General features: G+C 40.6%; 1 protein-coding gene across 7 annotated transcripts in view; it reads right to left on the bottom strand.

The window, feature by feature from the left end:
• Nucleotides 1–20,589, bottom strand: part of LVRN (laeverin) — an 88,028-nt gene that overhangs the window by 32,628 nt on the left and 34,811 nt on the right. For 5 of the 7 annotated variants that reach the window (XR_012374178.1, XR_003205917.2, XR_012374177.1 and 2 more), the window contains exons 7-18: nt 15,573–15,716; nt 14,974–15,039; nt 14,798–14,863; nt 14,381–14,553; nt 12,200–12,276; nt 11,716–11,855; nt 9,634–9,689; nt 6,918–7,071; nt 5,186–5,280; nt 3,060–3,167; nt 1,827–1,994; nt 1,468–1,605 (exon numbers count right to left, since the gene is read on the bottom strand). Coding sequence is in view for 3 of the 7 variants with exons in the window: in XM_025860864.2 (XP_025716649.1) it covers nt 1,468–1,605; nt 1,827–1,994; nt 3,060–3,167; nt 5,186–5,280; nt 6,918–7,071; nt 9,634–9,689; nt 11,716–11,855; nt 12,200–12,276; nt 14,381–14,553; nt 14,798–14,863; nt 14,974–15,039; nt 15,573–15,716 (1,385 nt within the window). In the remaining 4 variants the exon portion in view is untranslated. The other 2 variants (XM_025860865.2, XM_025860866.2) reach the window with 2 other exon arrangements.

Raw genomic sequence — 20,589 nt, 5'->3', positions numbered from 1 at the left:
CCCACAGCAGAAGGACAGATGGCCTCCTGGGCCAGGCAGAGCCAGACCTAGAGGGGGCACGCGGGGACGGGGCTTCTGTGACAAACTCCGGGGAGAGAGAACAGAAACAAAGAGACAACCCTGTGGGGCTGGAATCTCTGAAACCTCAGGGACCAAGGGGACCAATGTCAATAATTTTCATTTCAATCCTAGCTCCCCAGTTCCCAGTGGGACCTAGGAAGGAGGGCATTATCTTTAACAACTTAAGCAAAAATGGAAGATACCATTTACCCCCAAGGTCTTCAGAATCCGAGGAGATTTAAGGAATTCATAAGGCTGCCAGAGGCAATGAACTTAGAATGATAGATAATTTAACAGTGGACATAAGGTCAATTTTCTCAATAAGCGTGTTCTGCGATAAGCCAGGAAAATGGTACTATGCAAACAAGCTTTTAGCTACATGTTGTAAATTTCTGATTTAAAAGCACATTTTTTTGGTGTTTAAAGGAGTTCAATAAACATTTACAGAAGAAAAACTCTGCAGGATTTTGTTTTGTAGGAGAGCCATATTCATATTTTTTTTTTTTAGAGATGCGGGTGCTGCAGTGCATGGAGAGAGAGAGGGAGAGAGAGAATCTTAAGCAGGCTCCACGCTCAGGGACTCAGGGCTTGATCTCACGACCCTGAGATCATGTCCTGAGCCAAAACCAACAGTCGGATGCCTAACCGACCGAGCCACCCAGGAACCCCCCATATTCCCATTCTTAAACATTTATATTCTAAATATACTTTCTGTTCCAAAAGAATAAACTTATCTATGAAAGGTATCTTCTGACTTTACAGGTGTTTGGATCTGCTAAGTATCTGCTAACTCTAGCAGATGTGAGTATTTGTAGGACGCATTATTCTAGGCTTTCAGGAATGTATGATTAAGTCATGTGCTAGAAAGACCGGCCATCAAGGGCATGCTGTCTGATTTTTGCATGTCAATGTACATTTTACCCAACAGGGGGCTACGAAGCAAGCAGATTTAATCTTAAAAGGTAAGAAATATGGAAAGTTCGAGAATATGGAACCCAGCTACATAAAGGGAATCTGACAAATAAGACACAAGCAACAGCAACAGTCATGAACATTGTTGTTTCTTGAAATACAGTGATCTACCTCCCAAAATAAATGAATGATTGGTGTGCACTCACACCAAAAAAACAAAAACAAAAACAAAAAAAAACGATGATTTGTTCTACTCTGATGACAAACTTCTTAGTGGGCAAAGCCAGGAGACTGAGGTAGGTATAATCCCAGGCAAACCCATTTTCATACAGAAAGCCAAAACTGAGGGTAAGTGACCTTCTCTTCCACAAATGAGACTAAATGCAAGAAAAATCATCACTTCTCTGGTCCGTGCAAAGGACTTTTGTGACCTAGTCAGACTAAGGTTGAGCGTCTAGCACCAACCCAATGACCAATCTTGCATTTCCTTCTTACCTTTCACTCACAGCTTGCCAGTTGTTGACTAGAAAGTCCTTTGCAATGTACCGGCCCACTTCAGATGCTGCCACAACCTCAACGATATTTGTTTCATTAAAAGCGAAAGGCGATGCAGTAATGGCATACTCCATATATCTGCAAAAAATGCATTTGCAGAAAATAAATGCGCAAACATTATCCAATAGAAAGAGCAAATTTCAACAAGTGGACTTAAAATCCCATATGGTGCTAAGTCAGGAGGGCACAAACAGGTATTCTTTGAGTTCCTATAGCAGCCCATGTTCTATTTTTCTCCCTTCAGTATATTAATTGCATTCCTCCGCCAGGAACTCCAAAGATAAGTTGACCGTAATTACCTGTTAAGTATCCATGGGTCTTTACTGCAGCTCATTGCATAAGTGAGTTGAATCCTTTCTTCTTCCTTTGTTTTATTAGTGTACATATTTAACAGAAAGTCCCACTCTTTCTCACTTCCCAAGGCAACGCCATAGCATAAAATTACACTTTTAATCGGAGAAGGTATTCTGTAAGGTAGAACATGCAGTGATATTTCTCATAGTAGTTACGTGATATGTTTATTTAGATGTTATATTTTTAGAAGGATGTACCTAGAAAAAAAATGTTGAGGTCTCAGATGTAATGATCAAAAGTAGGGATCGAGAAAGCCACCTGTGGAAACTGTCATTAGCATTAATATCATGAGACAAGAACATCAGATTCATTTAGAAACTAAGGAGTTACAAGAAAGAAGGAAATTATAATAGTTCAATCAACATACACTGATAATTCAGCTTGGGCTCATATATATATATATATATTTTTTTTTTTTTTTAAGTAATCTCCACACCCAATGTGGGGCTCGAACTCATGACCCTGAGATCAAGAGTCAGACGCTCTACCGAGCGAGCCAGCCAGGCACTCCTTATCTCATGTCTTACGATCACATTTCTTGAGAGTCCACCTGAGGTGATTCATTAGATGTAACACAGTAAAACCAGAAAGATAGTCTTCGTCTCAGCTCTCAGCGGGAATGCAAACTCATAGAGAATGAGCTCCTTGGACACACTTACATATAAATCACAATAATAAGCCATCGAGGAACAAACGAAATCAGACTCAAGGTACGCACAAATGGGACGCCTAGGTAGCTCAGTTGGTTGGGTGACTGCCTTCGGCTCAGGTCATGATCCGGGAGTCCCAGGATCAAGCCCCGCCTTGGGCTCCCTGTTCAGTGGGGAGTCTGCTTCTCTTTCTGACCCTCCCCCATCTTGTGCTCTCTCTCTCTCAAATAAATAAATAAAATCTTAAAAAAAAAAAAAGATACGCACAAGTGCTTATTAGGGGACACACTGAAAATTAGCAGCCCAGGGTGACAACTCACTGCATAAATTCGAATCCACTGTCATACCCAGACCTACGGTAGACAATGCAAAAAAAAAAGGGGGGGGAGGGGTATTTGAAAAAAATAGGAGACAGACTACCCAAGCAAAAACAAAACAATCATTCCCAGAATGAGAACATCGAAAAGGTAGAGAAATTATTGGTGTTGAAACAGGACCGAACCAAGGGCAATCCAATATGAGTCTTACTCATTCTCTGGATGGTTCACCCAGTTTTTGAAGAGTTCTCTTGACAGCTGAAGACAGTCTTCAAGGCCCAACCAGCATGCAGTTTCAAAAAGTTTTTCCAGGGCTACTCTTAAAGGAAAGCACAAAGAAAAACATTTTGTTTTGCTACATTTACTACATTTAGTTTTTTTCCTACTCCAAGTACATGTGTTTCATGAGAGGATGGGTGTTTTAAAATATCCTTCCAATAACATCGGAGTTTGTGAAAAAATAGCCTTTGTGGATGGCAAACTTATTTAAGGCTCAGAGAAATATTTGCTGAGAGGCTCTCAGGCACCAAATAAACTCCTAAGACTGGTATTTTTTGAAAGTCGGAAATAAATTACTGCCATTCTTCATCTCCCTCAAACACACGAGGGAGTACACACACTCCACATCTGTTACCAATTTATTTTTCCTCCCTTTCTTACAATAATTGCCTTATGGATAGAAAGAAAAAAGACTTGAGAGTATTTGATCTAATACCCTCAAAAATGAAGTTCTTTTCTCTACACACGGAAAGGAGAGGGAAAGGTTTCTTTCTCTTTTGTGCTTTCCCTTGCTGGAACTTCTGTTTCTTCCTCTGCTCTATTTGGCTCTTTATGTTCGTGTCCAGATAAATAAGAGAGATTTTTGTTTTGTTTTGTTTTGACAGCTGAGCAGCGCTACACATTATTGTTCCGAACAAAGTTAAGTTCAAAAGAATACGTTGAAGAACAGTAATCAGTCCAGAGAAGCGATGCCTGGAGGTGTGCCTCTCCATACTCCCGACTCTCTCTGACTTGGATTCAGAGGTAAAGGAACTCAAACTGGCCCTAAGTTTCCAGAAAATGCAAAAGCCAAATCAGGGTTGCTTCACCCTCCATTTGCAACCTCAGCCTGGCCTGACCTTCCGATAAGGAGAAGTCGAATGTCCAAGGGTGGAGGGCCTCTGAAAGACAGTTCTGAGCATTCATTTACCCGCTCCCTCCCTCTCCTTCCCCATCCCAAGTTGGACACAGCAAGACGGGGTTTTCTATGAGTACACAACTCTCCAAGTTTACTCGGAAGACAACTGGCCCCAGGAAGCTACAAAAAAGCAGGTCACTTGAGTCCAATTTAGGAGAGCCAAGGATTATGGCTGGCTAACATCTGTGGTGCCCGAGTGAGCACACTTTTGCCCTCCGGTTCACGCACCCAACTCGTCTGCCCACTGACTATCCTGCCAGTCCTCACCATCTCCCGTCTGTGTGTCTAGTCAACCCCATGTCCTTCCAGTTGCCTGCCCTAGCAAGGAAATATCTCCCCTCTTGGAAGGATACCCTTGAGAGAGAATAATTCCATTTTGTCTATTTTGTATTTCTTGCTTGGTCTGATTGATTTCAGCCTGATACTGATTAGAGCTGTAAACATAATCCCTGTACCGCTGTAGATAACAAATTCCCTCCCTAAATCTAGAAGCTCTCCTCATGTCTCCCCTCTCCCCCTACAAATCTTGAGTCACAGGAGGCTGGGGATACTGCAGCCTTATTTTACCTTTTACCCCCTTCCCAGACCATCATGACAACATGCTTACGGCCCTCACCAAACCAATAATATGGAAATCATTCGCAATACTCGCTCATGCTCACACACAAATGACTAAAATATTTCAGGCAACGTCTCTCATCATACTTGTGTAACGAATGGCAGAATTTCTGTCACCAATAACATACAGAAAGGACTTTTTTTCTCTTGTGGCCTCTCCATGCCTTCCAACTCATTGGTATAGGCTGGTTTTAGTCAGTACAGCCCTTCACCAATGGTAGGACACACTCACAATCTCAACCAGTGGCCTAAGATTTGAGAATACAGAGCTATAGATTCCTGTGTGTCCATGCGTGTACTTTGCAGGTAAATTAAGATCCCAAACTACTATTTCCTACTGGGGAACGTGTAGCTTACCCATCCCAAAGATGCTGGTCTCAAGGAGCATACAAAATCTCCCAGTTAAATCATAGGTATCAAGGTCTTCCTAATATACATCTGGAAGCCTGTCTCTTAAGATGAATCATTTTATTCAATTATAAACTGAATTGAACATAAATTGAATATACATCTTCAATACAGAAAAATCAAAAAATACTTACAGGGCTAAATAGTCGTCTTGTAACACTGCCACGTTTTCACGAATGACAGTTGAATATATATTCCATATCGAGATAAGTCTCTTTAACAGATACTTCTATAAACAATAAGGAAAACCTACAGTTAGCTATGGCTCACAGCACTGAATTTGCACTGTATTTCCCTTTCTCTGAAAAGACAGGAATAGAGGAGTGACAGGTATCTCCTGAGAAGTTGTCTTTGTTACTAAACGTGTAACTCGTTGATTTTGTGGCCTCTCTACATTCAGGTTCCTCATTGGTACAATGGATGCCAAGAATACTAATATTACAGTTTGGTGAGGACAAAACAATATTATATATGTGAATAGGCACTGCGGAACATAGGAACTCGGTAAATCTTAGCTCTTATTACCATTTCACATCACCTGGAACATTTTTAGGTGTGTTCAAAATAGAGAAAGAAACATAAAATTTTAAAACCATTAAAATTTCTACCTTAATATCCCCATGCTTCATATCCACACCTCCAAGAAAAATTGGGACAACTGATTTATGCTTTGGACAATTTTAAGCCTTGAGTCTGAAAAAAAATTTCTTCAATTGAGCTCTCAGCTGGTGAATAGCAAGGTTATGAAAGTTATCCATTTACAATACATCCCTAAGAACGAAGTAGATGTTATTCGTTGACATTCATTAAAAACAAATCCTAGGGCGCCTGGGTGGCTCAATTGGTTAAGCCTCTGCCTTCAGCTCAGGTCATGATCTCAGGGTCCTGGGATCGAGCCCCACATCAGGCTCCACACTCAGCAGGGAACCTGCTTTTCCCTCTCCCTCTCCCTCTGCCCCCTCCCTGCTTGTGCTCTCTCTCTCTCTCTCAAATAAAAAATAAATAAAAACAAATCCTACTTTTTACTTCTTTACCCAGAACCAGGTGTCAGAGTTTATCAATGAGCCACCTTGATCCCACAGTTAAGTGCATTCTTTCCTGGGTCACCATCCCCACATGCAAGGATGTTTCCACCAGCTCTTTGGACAGCAGAGGAAAGAAAGTCTGGACCTGTGAGGTATTTGTGATCTCGCCTTCCAACTGCCCCAGAAGCTTGCTTGGAATGTTCTTCTGGCCCACCTTCTGGTTTGTTTCTGGTCCCTAACTCTCCAAAGGGCTGCTCCCTAACTGTTGCTTTGGTTTGCCCTGAGCCATCTTTCTTATGATCACTGTTTAAGATCTAATAATGGAAGTTTTCTCCTTTTCTACTGTTTCAGTTGTGATGGTGTGTCATTGTTTGATGAATTCCCATTTTCCTCTCTCACTTGCCAGCAGCAAAAGCAGCTTTAAAATGTTTACTTTTTCTGGAACATGCCTCTCCGGTGAAGTGCTAGTCCTGTAGTTCAGAGTATTTCAATGATGAATGTAGGGTTCTTAAAAATCTTTCTGCTTGACTAACAATCTTTTAGGAGAATAGTTGCTATCAGAGAAAAGGCATACCATTTCCATCCACTTCTGGGTTCTTAGGGAACACTGTCACTTCACCAAGAACTAGAGGCCTTTCCAAACTTCTCTCATACTCATCTCCTAGACCAGGCCTATGACTAAAGTATGACTAAGAGTAACCAGCCATTCCTAAGAAAATGAATACATATTTGGAACTCATAGACTATGACTTGGGGCAAGAGGTGTTTCACAGATGCTGTCTAGTTACAGAAAGGGGGAGAGAGGACTTTTTTTAAACCACACAACAAAGAAGGAAATTACCTTTAATAATGGGTACATATCATAGCTGTTCGCATCAAAAACAAGATCCTTGGTTACCAGGTTCACCAAGACCGCGTACCATACTATGATTTCATCTTCTTCAGCAAGGTACTTGGTTAAATCAAGGGCTGTTTCAATCTCAATATAATTGTGTCTGTTTGGTTCAAAAAAATACACACTCAAAAAACCTCCACTCGCTAAATAATTTGCACACTTTCCATACATGTCCCATGCTTCGACACCTGACTTTAATAAAGTATGTGAAATCAGGAAGCTAGAGGTCCCAGCTCCTTGATAAGGTAGGAGCCAAGCAATGCTGACAGACCCTCCACTACAATTTAGTACATTCAAGTGCCCCAATTTTTGGAGACTAGAGGAAAATGCAGGCCAACTCTTGGACTGCTCAGCGGGCAAAAGAATATTTGTGCATTTCGTACGCATTCTTATGAGATTATAATTTCCATTCAACAAGTATTGATTAGAAGTCATTATCTAATGCTCTGCCAGATACTCACAGGAACACAAACTAGTGTGTAGGACACAACTCCTGCCTACCGTTGGGGATCTTATTCTTTCAGGGAGAAGCTGAGACTTAGGCATAAGAAGCTGTTAATGAGTCCGAGAAAAGGCAATGAATATAATAAAAGCAGCAAAGAAGGAAAACCCATGCGTGTGATGGAAAAGTCAGGGAAGGCCTCCTCGGAGGAGGAAAGTGAGAAGGGCAGTGAAGGCTGGATAAGATGGAAACAGAGACAGAGAAAGAAGAAGGCTGCTTATGACAAAGAAGGTAAAGCGGGAATCTGTGTGATGAGCAGACCAAGCAACCGAGGTGCAGGATTTCTTCAGTGTGGAACTGAGAGGTGGAAGCTGGGAAATAAGGTGGATCAACACTGTAATGGGCCTTGAATGTCAGGATGAGGAGTTTACATGGAGGAGGAAGGTATTTACACAACACGGGGTGACATCGCGACGTAGATGCTGAAAAATTTTATAGCCACTGTGCTGAAGAAGACAGAATGGAATTTAAAGGAACTGAAGGCTGGAAGCTGACATAACAGGCTAAGTAAAAGATGAGGTGTGCTTGGCTTAGCACGGAAGCAGTGAAGGTGGTAAGTAAGGGGAGAATCCAAAGGACATCCTCAAGAAAGAAGAGATAAGACAGTTGGCAAATGGCAGATGGAGAAAGAGAGAGAGAGAGAGAGAGAGGAGTCAAGGATGTCTCCAGTTTGGGTGATGGGAAGAATCGCAGCACTCTGAGAGAGAAATTGATAGCAGGAGCAATTCAGAGACAGAAAGAAAGTCCACTGTGTAAGGTCCGGAGTTTAAACGATCACAGGATATGCAGAAGGCAGGAGGGGACAGGTAGAGGTGTAGACTTAGAAGTCACGAACATATCCCTCCACAAAGCTTTACTGAGTAGCTGGTATCTGCTGGGCGCTGTACGTGCCCATAATAAAATGATCTCTAAAACCATAAAAATGCATGAGCCGTCCCGAGGAAAGAGAAAAGAAAATGACAGAACCATGATTGGTGTGAAGGGAGCAGGGAGAAAAATCAGACACAAGGGGAGAACCAGCTTTGTGTCTCAGGGTCTCCAGAAACCAAGAGAAGTTTCCCGAAGGATATCGTCAACAGTCTCAGAGTCATGGTGCTCCTAGAGAGGGGTTTCAGCAAAGCCGTGGGCGAGGAAATGTGCTGCAGGTCATAGAGGGAAAAGGGGTGGAGAAACGAAGGATAAAATAAACAGACATTCGTTCAAGAAATAGAACAGGCCAGAGAGAGAGAACACACTGGAGAATTGATTATATGGACTCCTTAATTTTATTGTCTGACAATTTAAATTTTGGACACATACGAATTTATCTGGATGAACAAATGTATTGAATAAGTGTAATAGAAATAAAATCTATATTTCTGTAGTACACTAAAACATAGGCCATATCTCATTAAAATTACACCTATAGCCATCAGCCTAGGGTAAAAAAATCACTCCAAAATCTCAATTGATAGTCTATTTTTTTTGATATGTCAGCTATTTCCTTAACTTACAATATCACAGGAAAATATGAACGCATCTACAACCTTCCTAAATGTATCCCTTTTGATATTTAACAGCCTTTACAGATGCAAGCCCAAATCACTTGTATTTTCCCCTGAGTTTTTCTTCCCGATGGAAATTTAAAAAAATAAAAATTCTAATACTTTCTGTGATAATCCTCCAAACATTTAAACACGATAACATTTTCCTAGGTACATCTTCTCTACTGCATCCTTTTTAAAACTTCTCCTTTAAAGGGGTTCCTTTTAAAATGCCGACTTACATTTTCATCTTGTAAAACTGAAACTTGGGCCCCATTAAACACTAACTCCCCCAATCTCCCCCCCACCTGCCCCTGGCAACCACCCTTCCCTTTTGTCCCTAGGATTCTGACTACTCCAAGGAACTCATATAAGTGGAATCATATAGTATTTATCTTTTTGTGACTGGCTTCCTTCACTTAGCCCAATGCCCTCAAAGTACATCCACAGTGATGTCCATCCCAGCAACTTCTGTGTTCTAAAATTCCACTGTACCCATGGAACTTGATCCTAATCTGAATAAGTTGGGCCCTGTCTATACTGAAGAAGCAATTTCACTGCACGGTGATGAGGCTGTAAGGTTTTATTACATTCTCAAGGTACACTTAAAAGCCAGCAGTGAAGACAACATACTCACTTAGACAAGGAAAAGGCATCGTCAATCAGCTGCAGCCTGTGGATAACAGGAATGGCCTGCAAATTAGATCCAAATTTGGGCAGGAAAAAATGAGAACATTTCTTAGCCATAAAATAATTTTGCAAAATCATAACAGTGTTTCAAAATCAGAGTTGCTTACAAAGCCCTTTTACGTGGATTGTCTCACGCACAGAGAAATGGTGATCACTGAGGATAGTCCCCATGATTTATTTATTATACATCTGCTTTTGATAAATGATCCCTCCAGACATCAATCATAAATCTTTCATCTGGCAGAGAGTTTTGCCAAAAAACTCCCTGAAAAACATGGCATGGTGAAAACAAAAACGGGAAGCCATGTTTAAAAGGCTCGCCAGGATAGAGAGTGTATGTTCAATTGTATTACACAGTCCAAATAGCTGTCAGGAGAATTTTTGGCACAAGAAGCCTTAAGTATGTATTATTTAGCACTATTTTGGTAATACTGATGTCCTCTGAGTGGTGTCCATCTTGTCAAGATTTTACTAATTTGACCCAATGCCACCAACAGAGCACTTGGAATCACAGAAAGTCAGGGGTCCATTCCCAACCCAATTGCTTAAGGTTGGGCTTGAGCCCCTTGGCATGGACAGGCCACAGGACTCTCTCTCAGCTAGAGGGGCCTCAGGGGCCCAGAGCCTCCTATCCCCTTCCTTCAACACCTCACGCATTTTCATGGGTTTTGTCCCAGAAAATCCATCTTCACAACACTCGCTTTGAGCTTCTCAGCAAGCCAGACTTCAACCTTTCCTTGGTCTCATTTCTTTTCTGGCAGTAATAACACTTCCATTTTCAAAATTAATATTAATAACAGACACGCTGTTTTATTTGCTCCCCAATTATGTAGTAGACATAATTGACCTCAGTTTTTCAATAAGTAAGTCTACAATGGTTTCCAGAAATCATTGCTAGAATGGCATGCCCTTGCTTGCATGGCTTACAGTGCCCTTAGAAACCAATAAGAGGGTAGCTACTCTGAAAAAGATTCGAAAATAAAATGTTATGATGTGTGGATTTTGGAGCCTTATTCAAAAGCCTCCTAATACATTTTTTTAAATTACTGAACATGTTCTGGTAGGGAACTGTGTCCCACCTCTGTTAAACGTGATACACGTATCACCTTACTAATCTTCACAATTCTTTATTTAATATTGGTCTATTAAAACATCATTAGACAGATGGGAAAACCGAGGCATGAACACAAGTCTACCAGATGCAGAAGCCAAGCTCCGGACCAATACACTGAAGGTCATCTTCTGCTAGAGAGGTTGCTGCGTGTTTCAGAGAACTCTCGAAGGCAGAGACACCAAAGACATCTTTTAGCTCAACGCTCTAGCTTGAAGAATGGTCTCTCAGTGAACTAACTGCCCGTGGTTTGGGGGCAGAGCCAACTCTAGAGACTCTAACACCAGCATCCATCTCCACCAATGGAGATTTGGTTTAATTCAACCAATCAAAATCTGACTGACCAGAGCTAGCCAACATTTTAATATTTATATAAGGGAGAATGACTTATGTTTGGTGGTAAAGTGGTACTAGAGTCTATTGATATTTGTAAACTAAATTCTCTGAGGGAGAGGAAGAATATAATTTTTTTTTTTAAATTAACACTTTCTAGCATAGACTGGGTACCCATTAAGGGCTTAGAAACCGTAAGCATATGTTTACCTACATTGTCTCTAGTCCTCATGATAAGTAACAAAGCTGTATTGATCCCATTTAAAGTGAAGAGATGGAAACAGAACATTTAAGTAACTTGTCTGAGATCACAAAACTAATGGTTAATTGGAAAATGTATTCTGATTTTTACCTAGAAAGGTAAAATGGCTGAAAAAAAATGATATTAACGTTCAAAAGCCCAATACATTGAACTTAAATCTGCCCTTTCTAAGAATGAGGGAAAAAATCCAGTATGGCTTGGGGTTAGAGAAGGCAGTGAGGACAGAGTCTCTTCTCACCAGGGGTTTATGAAAGCTTGACTCTACAAGACTTAAGAGTGCATTATTAATGATATTTAATAATACATATAAAAAGCAACCTTACCTTAGGATCTTTTTCAAGCTGTTGATTTAGCTTCTTCCAACCTAATGTATCATAGTTAACTCTGTAATATCCAGTCATATTCAAATTTAGAATCACCCAGTCATGATCATAAGCTGAAACTTGCATTTCAGGGAATATTTCTACAAAGGGATATGGGAAAAATGTGAAATGGTACATCTAAAAAAAATTTCCAGTATATGCTTATACTATATCTTCTTAATCCTCAACAATAAACCCAATGCATCCAACAAAAAGTAGAATTCTAAAATATATACTGATCTTACCATATAATTGTATTTTTTTCACATATAATGGCTTTTGATTTGAAACTTCTTTAAAGCCCTCTATGTTAAGTAATATTTTAGTTTTAAGCAAGATAGCTTTTCAAAGGCTATATGTTTCAACATTTTATTCTCTGCCTTTATATATGTGTGTAATATATATTCATGCATATATGTGAAGATATTTTATAAATCTTACTTACTGCTGCTTTTATCTAGCCAGACTAGAGACTGTGTAATTCCATTTTTTATCCAAAGAATAGGTACAATCCATGTGTCACTTATTAGGAAGAAACCAAAAATTCAGTTAATTTTCATACATAAGATATAAACTCTGAGCCCATATTAACTGAGATGATAAAATGACAGGACTCAAATTCTTTGGTCATGCCCTCTGGATAGGCAAGGGTTTGCTCTTGGGATTATTCACTGTTGTTTTTTCTTTTTTAAAGATTTTATTTATTTATTTGAAAGAGAAAGAGAGAGGGAGAGAAAGAGCACAAGAGTGGGGTGAGGGGCAGAGGGAGAAGCAGGCTCCCCGTTGAGCAGGGATCCCAATGCGGACTCGATCCCAGGACCCTGGGATCACGACCTTAACCAACTGAGCCACCCAGGGGCTCTTCACTGTTGTTTTTATAAGCTGTTTTTTCTTTGGCCGTTTGTTTGTTCTCTATTAGTCTGTCTTCCTCTTTACTTTTTCTTATAACTTAAGGTAGCTACTAAGACAATCTTGTATCTGAATCTATCTTTTTCTCTTTCTTTCTTTTCTTTCTTTCTTTCTTTCTTTTTCTTTCTTTCTTTCCTTCCTTCCTTCCTTCCTTCATGTTTCTTTCAATTTTTGTTTCTTTCAATCTATCTTCCTTCCTTCCTTCCTTCCTTCCTTCCTGTATCTGAAACTCTCGAGACCTGTTTATATTAAATTATAGCCACTTGGCCTCACTCAGGGGTTGTTCAAATGCTGCAGACAGACCCAAACCCATCCGTGCCAAGAGAGGCAAAGAGTAATTTCAGAAGAAAAAGCTTGACAAACATTTTAAAATGCTTTTCTGCCTCAAGCTTTCTCCCCATCTGAAAAGCGTTCAGCACGGATCACCCAGATTATTCATATTTACTGAATGCCGACATTCTTCTCACGTTGGTGGACGTGACCTGGAGGAAGGAGATGACCACAGGAGGACATTAGTCATCTGAAGAGTCACACTTCCTTGGGGTTTGGACAGGACTTGCAATCTTGCTCAAATGCTCACAAGTCTGGTTTCTCAAAGACTTTGAATGAGGGTCTGTGCTGATCTAATAGCTAAGGCACACATCTTCTCAAAAGTTACGGAATCGTGATGAGCACATGGTGATGTATGCAAGTGTTGAATCACTACATCATACACTGGAAACTAACAGAACACTGGATGTTAACTAACTGGAATTAAAACAAAAACTTAAAAAAAAGTCACAGAAAAGCAGACTGAGTAGGGACATTCAGTTCTGTTTTTCTTCCCTGGGGTTTTAAAGAAAGGGCAGGATGACCTCCATATTTGGGTGATAGTATTTGGAAAATTACTCCCTCATTTACACTGATACTTAACCACAGTGAGATGTGGACGACAGAACGTTATCCAAAACACTTGAACATCGTCTGACAAGTTAAGAAAGGGAAGGGAAGGAGAGAGGAATTGATGAACACTAGCTTTATACTCAGTTTTTCATTTCCTTTTGACAACAATCCCCTGGGATAGACGTTGCTGCATTTGCTTTACAGATAAGGCACTAAAACTCAGAGATTTTATATGAGACTTACCGAAGGTTTGAATTTTGGTGAGGTTGATATTTAAACCCAGGTATAAGGGAATCTAAAGGCCATAATTCTAGAAGTATAGGCGTGGCTATCAATACACACATACGTGCACGTGCGGACATGCGCGGAACTATTCCTCAAGGACCAGGGACCATTCAGTTCCATTTCTACGGGGAAAAAAAGACGACCTTGCAGCCGGATCCCCTTTTCTCTTACTTAACATGAGGCCATGCAGGGTTCTATTTGACTGCCTCTCACCCAGAATCCTGAGTAATTCATTACTTCTGCCTGAGGGACAGGGAGGATACATAACCCTCACAGTTTTGGTTGCTGGCGTCACGCTAAATGCCGGGGGTGGGGCACTGCCTTGAACCCCCCGATGCAAGTCTCTGGCCTCGCTCAGGACATCAGGGGTTCCACCTCATCCTAGCACCCCAGGAACACCCCTCACAGAGCACAACGATGCCATCCCAGAGGCCCACTGCAGAAGAGTGGTACTCAGCCCGGTGTTATGCTTCCTCACCCGCAGGCTGCTTTCCACTTGATCGGAGCTCAACCCCAAGGAAGGTGAAGGCAGAGGAGCAAATGTACCTACTTGTGGGCTAGGAGAGTCTCATTTTTAACCTTTCCAAGATAAAATGGCTCTTGTTTGATGGCACCAGTGGATACATTTAAGGTGATAACTGGAAAACCACTCTGGCGGGTCCAGCGGTCCATTATGCTTTTTACTGTCGCTGGCAAAAGAATTTTATTCTGGTCATCGATGACCTGTTTTTAAAAAATCATCACAAGAGCAGATATTTACCATCAAAATCTTTTCAGGTAGCAATCTCCCAAAAGAAACTACATGGCTGGCTATTCTATTCTTCATTTATACAGTAATCCTCAGTGGGTGATATTCGGGGCCAAATTCAGAACTCTGCTCAACTCTCTATGTGAATGCTTCCTTCATTCACTCACTCACTCACTCACTCATTCATTGAACACACATTTCAGGAAGTAGGACAATTACCATTTGAAAATGCCTCCATAAATCATCTTGCTCAGCATTTGAGTAAGAAAATGTCTTCAAATATGACTGTAAAAAATAGAGAAGTTAAAAAGAATGGAAAAGTTAAGGTTAAAATAAATAACATGCCAAAACAATTTATGTTTCCTGCCTTCTAGGTAACAATTTTGTAAACTCACCTTGAGCGCACTGAGAAATAAATTCTCATTCAGGAAGCTAGAAAGCATTCGGGCCAAAGATGCTCCCTAAGACAAGAAACAGTCCATTGTTTGAGCAAATTCGGTATATAAATACTGATACATTCTATTTTGATAAGCAATATTCTGGGGTTTTCTCCCGATTGTATTGCATACTTCAGTTGAATGTTTGGGTTATCCCCCAATATGCTGATAAAATAGTAGACTGTCACTAACTAACAGGTAAAAGGTGAACAAATGTTCTTCATATAAAAATTCAGGATACACAAAATATTTTAAGCTGAGATATTTACATGTTAAGGATAAATTTCTACCAAACAGAAGGGTTCACCTTAAAAGTAGCAAGTTGCCTCAGTGTTTTTATAAAGTTGGATGGTACTGAGCACCTAATATGGACTTGAATAATATTTGCTAGATGATGATAGATTTAACCACATTTTCTGAAACCCATCTGCTAAATAAAATTACGATTATTTGCATCAAAGTTTGTATAGTATATATTAGTCTATTATTCTTAGAATCCATTTTATGTACCTTACTGCAACAGTGCAAAACAAAAGGAAATATAGAAGTGATTTTACCTTGTTGTAAGTAAATAAGTCAAAGAGCTCATTTATTTCACTGGTTTCTGTGAAATTTTCCACCTTCAAGGACACAGCTCTAGACACCAGGGCGTGATCTTCACTGAGGACATTATGTAAAATGTTAGAAAAAAAGATCTCATTCTAAAAGGAAAAAATTGAGCAACATTAATTTCTTCGGTGTTACAGAAGCACAAAATTCAAATACTTTCAAAATACTTTCAAAAACTACTTTCAGAGGGGGGTGGGGGGATGGTTAGCCTGGTGATGGGTATTGAAGAGGGCACGTATTGAATGGAGCACAGGGTGTTACACGCAAACCATGAATCATGGAACACTACATCAAAAATTAATGATGTAATATATGGTGATTAACATAACATAATAAAATAAAATTTAAAAAAATACTTTCAAAAACTGACACTGAAGAGGGGAAAAATTCATTCAGATGTGCTCTGCGAGCTGCCATATGCCAAATAAGTCAGGATTCCTTGAGTAACAAAACTCTAAGATACTTTCCTTCCTATTTAATACCCTTTTTATTTCCATTTTTAAAAACCCCATTACAGAAGTCAACATGTTTTCCAAGAGAGCTATCTACATTTCCCCAAAGGAGGTCGCCAATCACACAGACAAGACCCTCCAGGGAATAGCATCTCTAGGTGGTTTTAATCCTCTAGAATTGTACTGGTAATTTTATTCGTAACCCCTTAAAATGGGTCAGCCTCTCTTCAGTGAGCATTTACAGACCAAAACGCGCCAGATTTACAAATTCGATGGTGATGTCATAACTTGTAATTGGAAATAAATCCATGGGCTGGATACTACAGTTTCTAGATCATGCATTATGAGAAGGCAATTTATTATATTCGAGGAAGTACAGAAAACTAGACCTCTCTCAGACAGAGGACAAGGGCCATTTCTTTTTCGAAGGAAAGATAGAAGAAAGAGCAACGTACAACCAAAGAGATGTGGGACATGGCAGAGCCAAAGAAAGGGTAGTGGCAAAGAAACGGCACAGATAGCTGGCTCCCACCCTGCAGAGGTGGGCGAGCCCCCTCATAATCCACAAGCAGCCTCACCTCCCTAGCGGTGGTTGACTCCTTCAAATTCTGCCCACTTCCACTGGCCAATGTTCCAAACAACCCTCCCCTCTTAGCATATTATTTTCAACTTATTAACACCATTGATTAGGCTACTGTCAAACTCAGCTCTTCCAGAAATGAGACAGCCTGTCATTTAGAGCAATATGTCTCAAACTTTAATGGGAATAAGGATCGCCTGGGGATGTGATTGCTTCGTATGTGAATGCAGTTGGTCTGGGTTGGGGTCTGTATTTCTAACCAATTACCCAATGATGCTGATGTTGCTAGCATGCCAATCCCGCTTTAAGTAGCTAGGAGTTAGAGGAGACATTTGTGTGAGTCTGATCTTACTCATTCAGTATAGGTTTTATTAGTTTAACACTCAAGCATTCTTAAGAGTGTCTCACAGTGGACCCACGTGTCCTCGAAGTACAGCGTGGAAAACAGAGGAAATAAAAAGGACCCATAATCCTATACTCCAAGATAGTCACCATTAGAATGTCAGTACTGTTCTTTCCAATCTCTTTCCCTATGTATTTATTTATTCACATGGATGTAAAAACTTTTGTCCTGCTTAATTATTATGACATTCATTTACAAATTCTGTTACCTCATCTTCATAACTATCCCTAAAAATGGCTACTGCATTATAAATGAAACATGCATAATCTGGAAGGAAACAAGCCAAAACTTAATAGTGAGGATCACAGTGTGGTCAAATCACATATGACTTCCTTCTTCCCAAAGTAGAGCAAATAACGCTTCTGTAAAAGCAAAACATTAAAACAAATAAATGCCTAGTTGCAGAATGGCCCACTGAGTCAATGAACCATAACTGACTTCATCATTTCTCTATTAGCTAGACATTTAAATTGCTTCCAGCTTTTTACTGTTTTAAACAATATCTTAACAAACACCTTTATGTATAGCCTTTTGCATATTTTGTGAATTCCCTCCCTCCCCCTCAGAATGGATAGTCTGTCTTCTGTCTGCCTGGTGTAAGATCTTCTATCATCTTCTCGGTATCTCTCTCATCACACAAGTTAACTGTGATGAATGGGGCAAACACCTTTCCTCAACATCCCCAAATCTTTCTCCTCTGGGCCTCCCATAAGGTGACTCTTGTCCCAGCCTGTTCCAATCCTGCTGGAGGGAAACACTTACACAAAATTATGTTAGCCTTTTAAAAAATCATATTTGGCCACTGAAGGCAGTGATTGGGGAAACTGAGTCTGTATACCTACCATTAGTTTCTTCCTACAAGCTGCAAGAGTCTAGAAAGACCTCCTCCTATTAACTCTATTATTATCCTAAGAAATATAGCAGTATTTATTATAATAAATTTACATGGAATATCTCACTGTGGTTAAAAGCACAGGCTTTGGGGCACCTGGGTGGCTCAGTCGGTTAAGCATCTGCCTTCAGCTCAGGTCATGATGCTGGGGTCCTGGGATGGAGTCCTGCATTGGGTTCCCTGCTCAGCGGGGAGTCTGCTTCTCCCTCTCCCACTCCCCCTGCTTGTGCTGTCTCTCTCTCTCTCTCTCTCTCTGACAAATAAACAAATAAAATCTTAAAAAACAAACACACACACACACACACACAGGCTTTGGAGTTGAGCCGCCTGGGTATGAATCCTACCTTACCCTCTTTAGACTTGTGTTACTCGTAAAAGGAAACCAACTCTAGCTCTCTGAAACTCGGTTTCTCCATCTAGAAATGGAGGAAACAACATTGTCCTCCTTGGGTTATTTTCAGGACTAAATTAATTTACATAAAGGTCTTAGCACAGCGCCTGGCAAATAGGACCTGTTCAAGAAGGTTTAGCCACTTGCAATTACTTATCATCATCATCATTATTTCTTTAGAGTTGTTTCAGTATTGAATCAGATAATGTAAACAATACTCTACAAACACATGAGCACTTGGTAAATAGTAGTTGTCATGATGTTATGTAGTAGATAACAATGCGTTGAACGACTGCATGAAACTTTACAAATGAGAAACTAAAGCTCAGAGGTGTTCAACTTACAATGATTCTTATTTTTTTAAAGATTTTATTTATTTATTTGAGAGAGAGAACACAAGTAGGCAGAGAGGCAGAAGGAGAAGCAGGCTCCCCACTGAGCAGGGAGCCCAATGCAGGGCTTGATCCCAGGACCCCGGGATCACAACCTGAGTCAAAGGCAGATGCTTAACCGACTGAGCTACCTAGGTGCCCCACTTACAATGATTCTAAAACCAGAGTAGGATCTGACTGGCTGCACAGCTCCAGGGTGCCTTTCCCTCCACCAAAACTGCTGCTTCCTTAGCGCAGGCATAGGAAGAGAGACAGAAAAGTCAGTGGGGGGGGGGGGCGGGGGGCAGCATCAGAGCTGGGTCAAACCACTGGTCCCCAAAGTTTTCTGAATCTGTGACCATGACCCATTCATAACACGTTTTAATGACTTTCAGCTGACATTAGACCAAAAAAGAAAAGACGGAAATCTGTTTCTGCATATGGCTCTGTGATTCTCTTCCCCAATGTCAATTTAATGACCAGGTTAAAAGGAAACCGAAGCTCTTGATCTCTCAAAGATCATTGAACTAAGGCTTTCAGCTTTTAAAAATCAAAGCTCATGGCAATTGCCTCAAGCGCCAGGATCTGATGCTCTTTTACCAAGGGTTATATTCACTCAGCTCCACAGACACTGAGAAATGTAGACTCACTACAGAGTGATTAAGGGGGCGCCTGCGTGGCGCAGGCGGTTGTGTCTGCCTTCGCCTCAGGTCGTGATCCAGGGTCATGGGATCGAGCCCCGCGTCGGGCTCCCTGCTCAGCGGGGAGTCTGCTTCTCCCTCTCCCTCTGTGTGTGCTCTCTCACTCTCTCTCAAATGAATAAATAAAATCTTTAAAAAAAGTAAAGAGCAATTAAGAAACCAGTGATTAAAAGAGGTTAATCTTATCATCTTTGCTTCAAAAGCACTAGTAATATATCTTCATCAAAATTTCCCAGATCATGACAATACCTTAGCCAATTTCAGTTGCATTAAGAGGTAACTGGTTGATGTTAATGATATATTCTATTCAATTAAGAAAATAAAGGGTGAATCTAATTGTTTCATGGGGATGGAACTGCTTTTCTTATTGAATCCAAGCAGAGTTAATTGGGGACACAACCAAATGCTTTCATAAACAGTTATCGGTGACATGAACCATGCATAGGTTCTATCTTATAAGAGAGAGATACAAACAACTTTATAGCTACAGAGTATATGGAAAGGACTTTTGAAGACAACTAAGGTTTACTCTAAATATATAAAGTTTATATAAATGAAGAGAGTCATATTATGAACTCCCCCACACCCCCTATTAGCTCTCGGGGGACAAGGACACTGCCACGTGTTTTCTCTGCGGAGCACATTTGGGTGAAGGTGTAACCGTGGAGCTAGAGACATCTGGAAGTGAGTCTCATCTCCAACATAGAGTAGCTGTGAGACCTTAAACAGCTTACTTAATGCTCCCCCCCACCTATTTCCTCAACTAGAAAATAGAGTGACAACTACACTCAGATGATCGTTTGGGGAAGTGAGTAAGATGATGTACGTACAAAACTCAAACTACCTGGGACTTACATCCTAAGTGTTCAGAGAATAGGAAACGCAGTATTATTGTTGTTATTATGATCATTACCTTCGTCATCAGACTAGACCCGGACAACTGGGTAATAATCACAGTTCTGTCCCTGTCATGCAAATGACTTTGGCAAGTCACCTAACCATCCAGGACTTCAGTCTCCTTATCTAGGTAAAGATGCCCAACCCAGGGGAGGCAGAGTGGCTGGACTGCGGAGTGGTTGGCGATCTATACCAACCAACTCTGCAAAGCATAGGGTGGGCGGCATGGAACAGGGGTATGAAGAGGCTGTGACCTCAGTGCTTCTCACAAACTGCGA

Source organism: Callorhinus ursinus, unplaced genomic scaffold, assembly GCF_003265705.2.
Source record: "Callorhinus ursinus isolate GAN/ISIS: 27379988/994484 unplaced genomic scaffold, GSC_fseal_2.0 scaffold30, whole genome shotgun sequence".
In the NCBI taxonomy this organism is placed as follows: Eukaryota; Metazoa; Chordata; class Mammalia; order Carnivora; family Otariidae; genus Callorhinus; species Callorhinus ursinus.
This window is presented reverse-complemented; position numbering and strand designations above follow the sequence as displayed.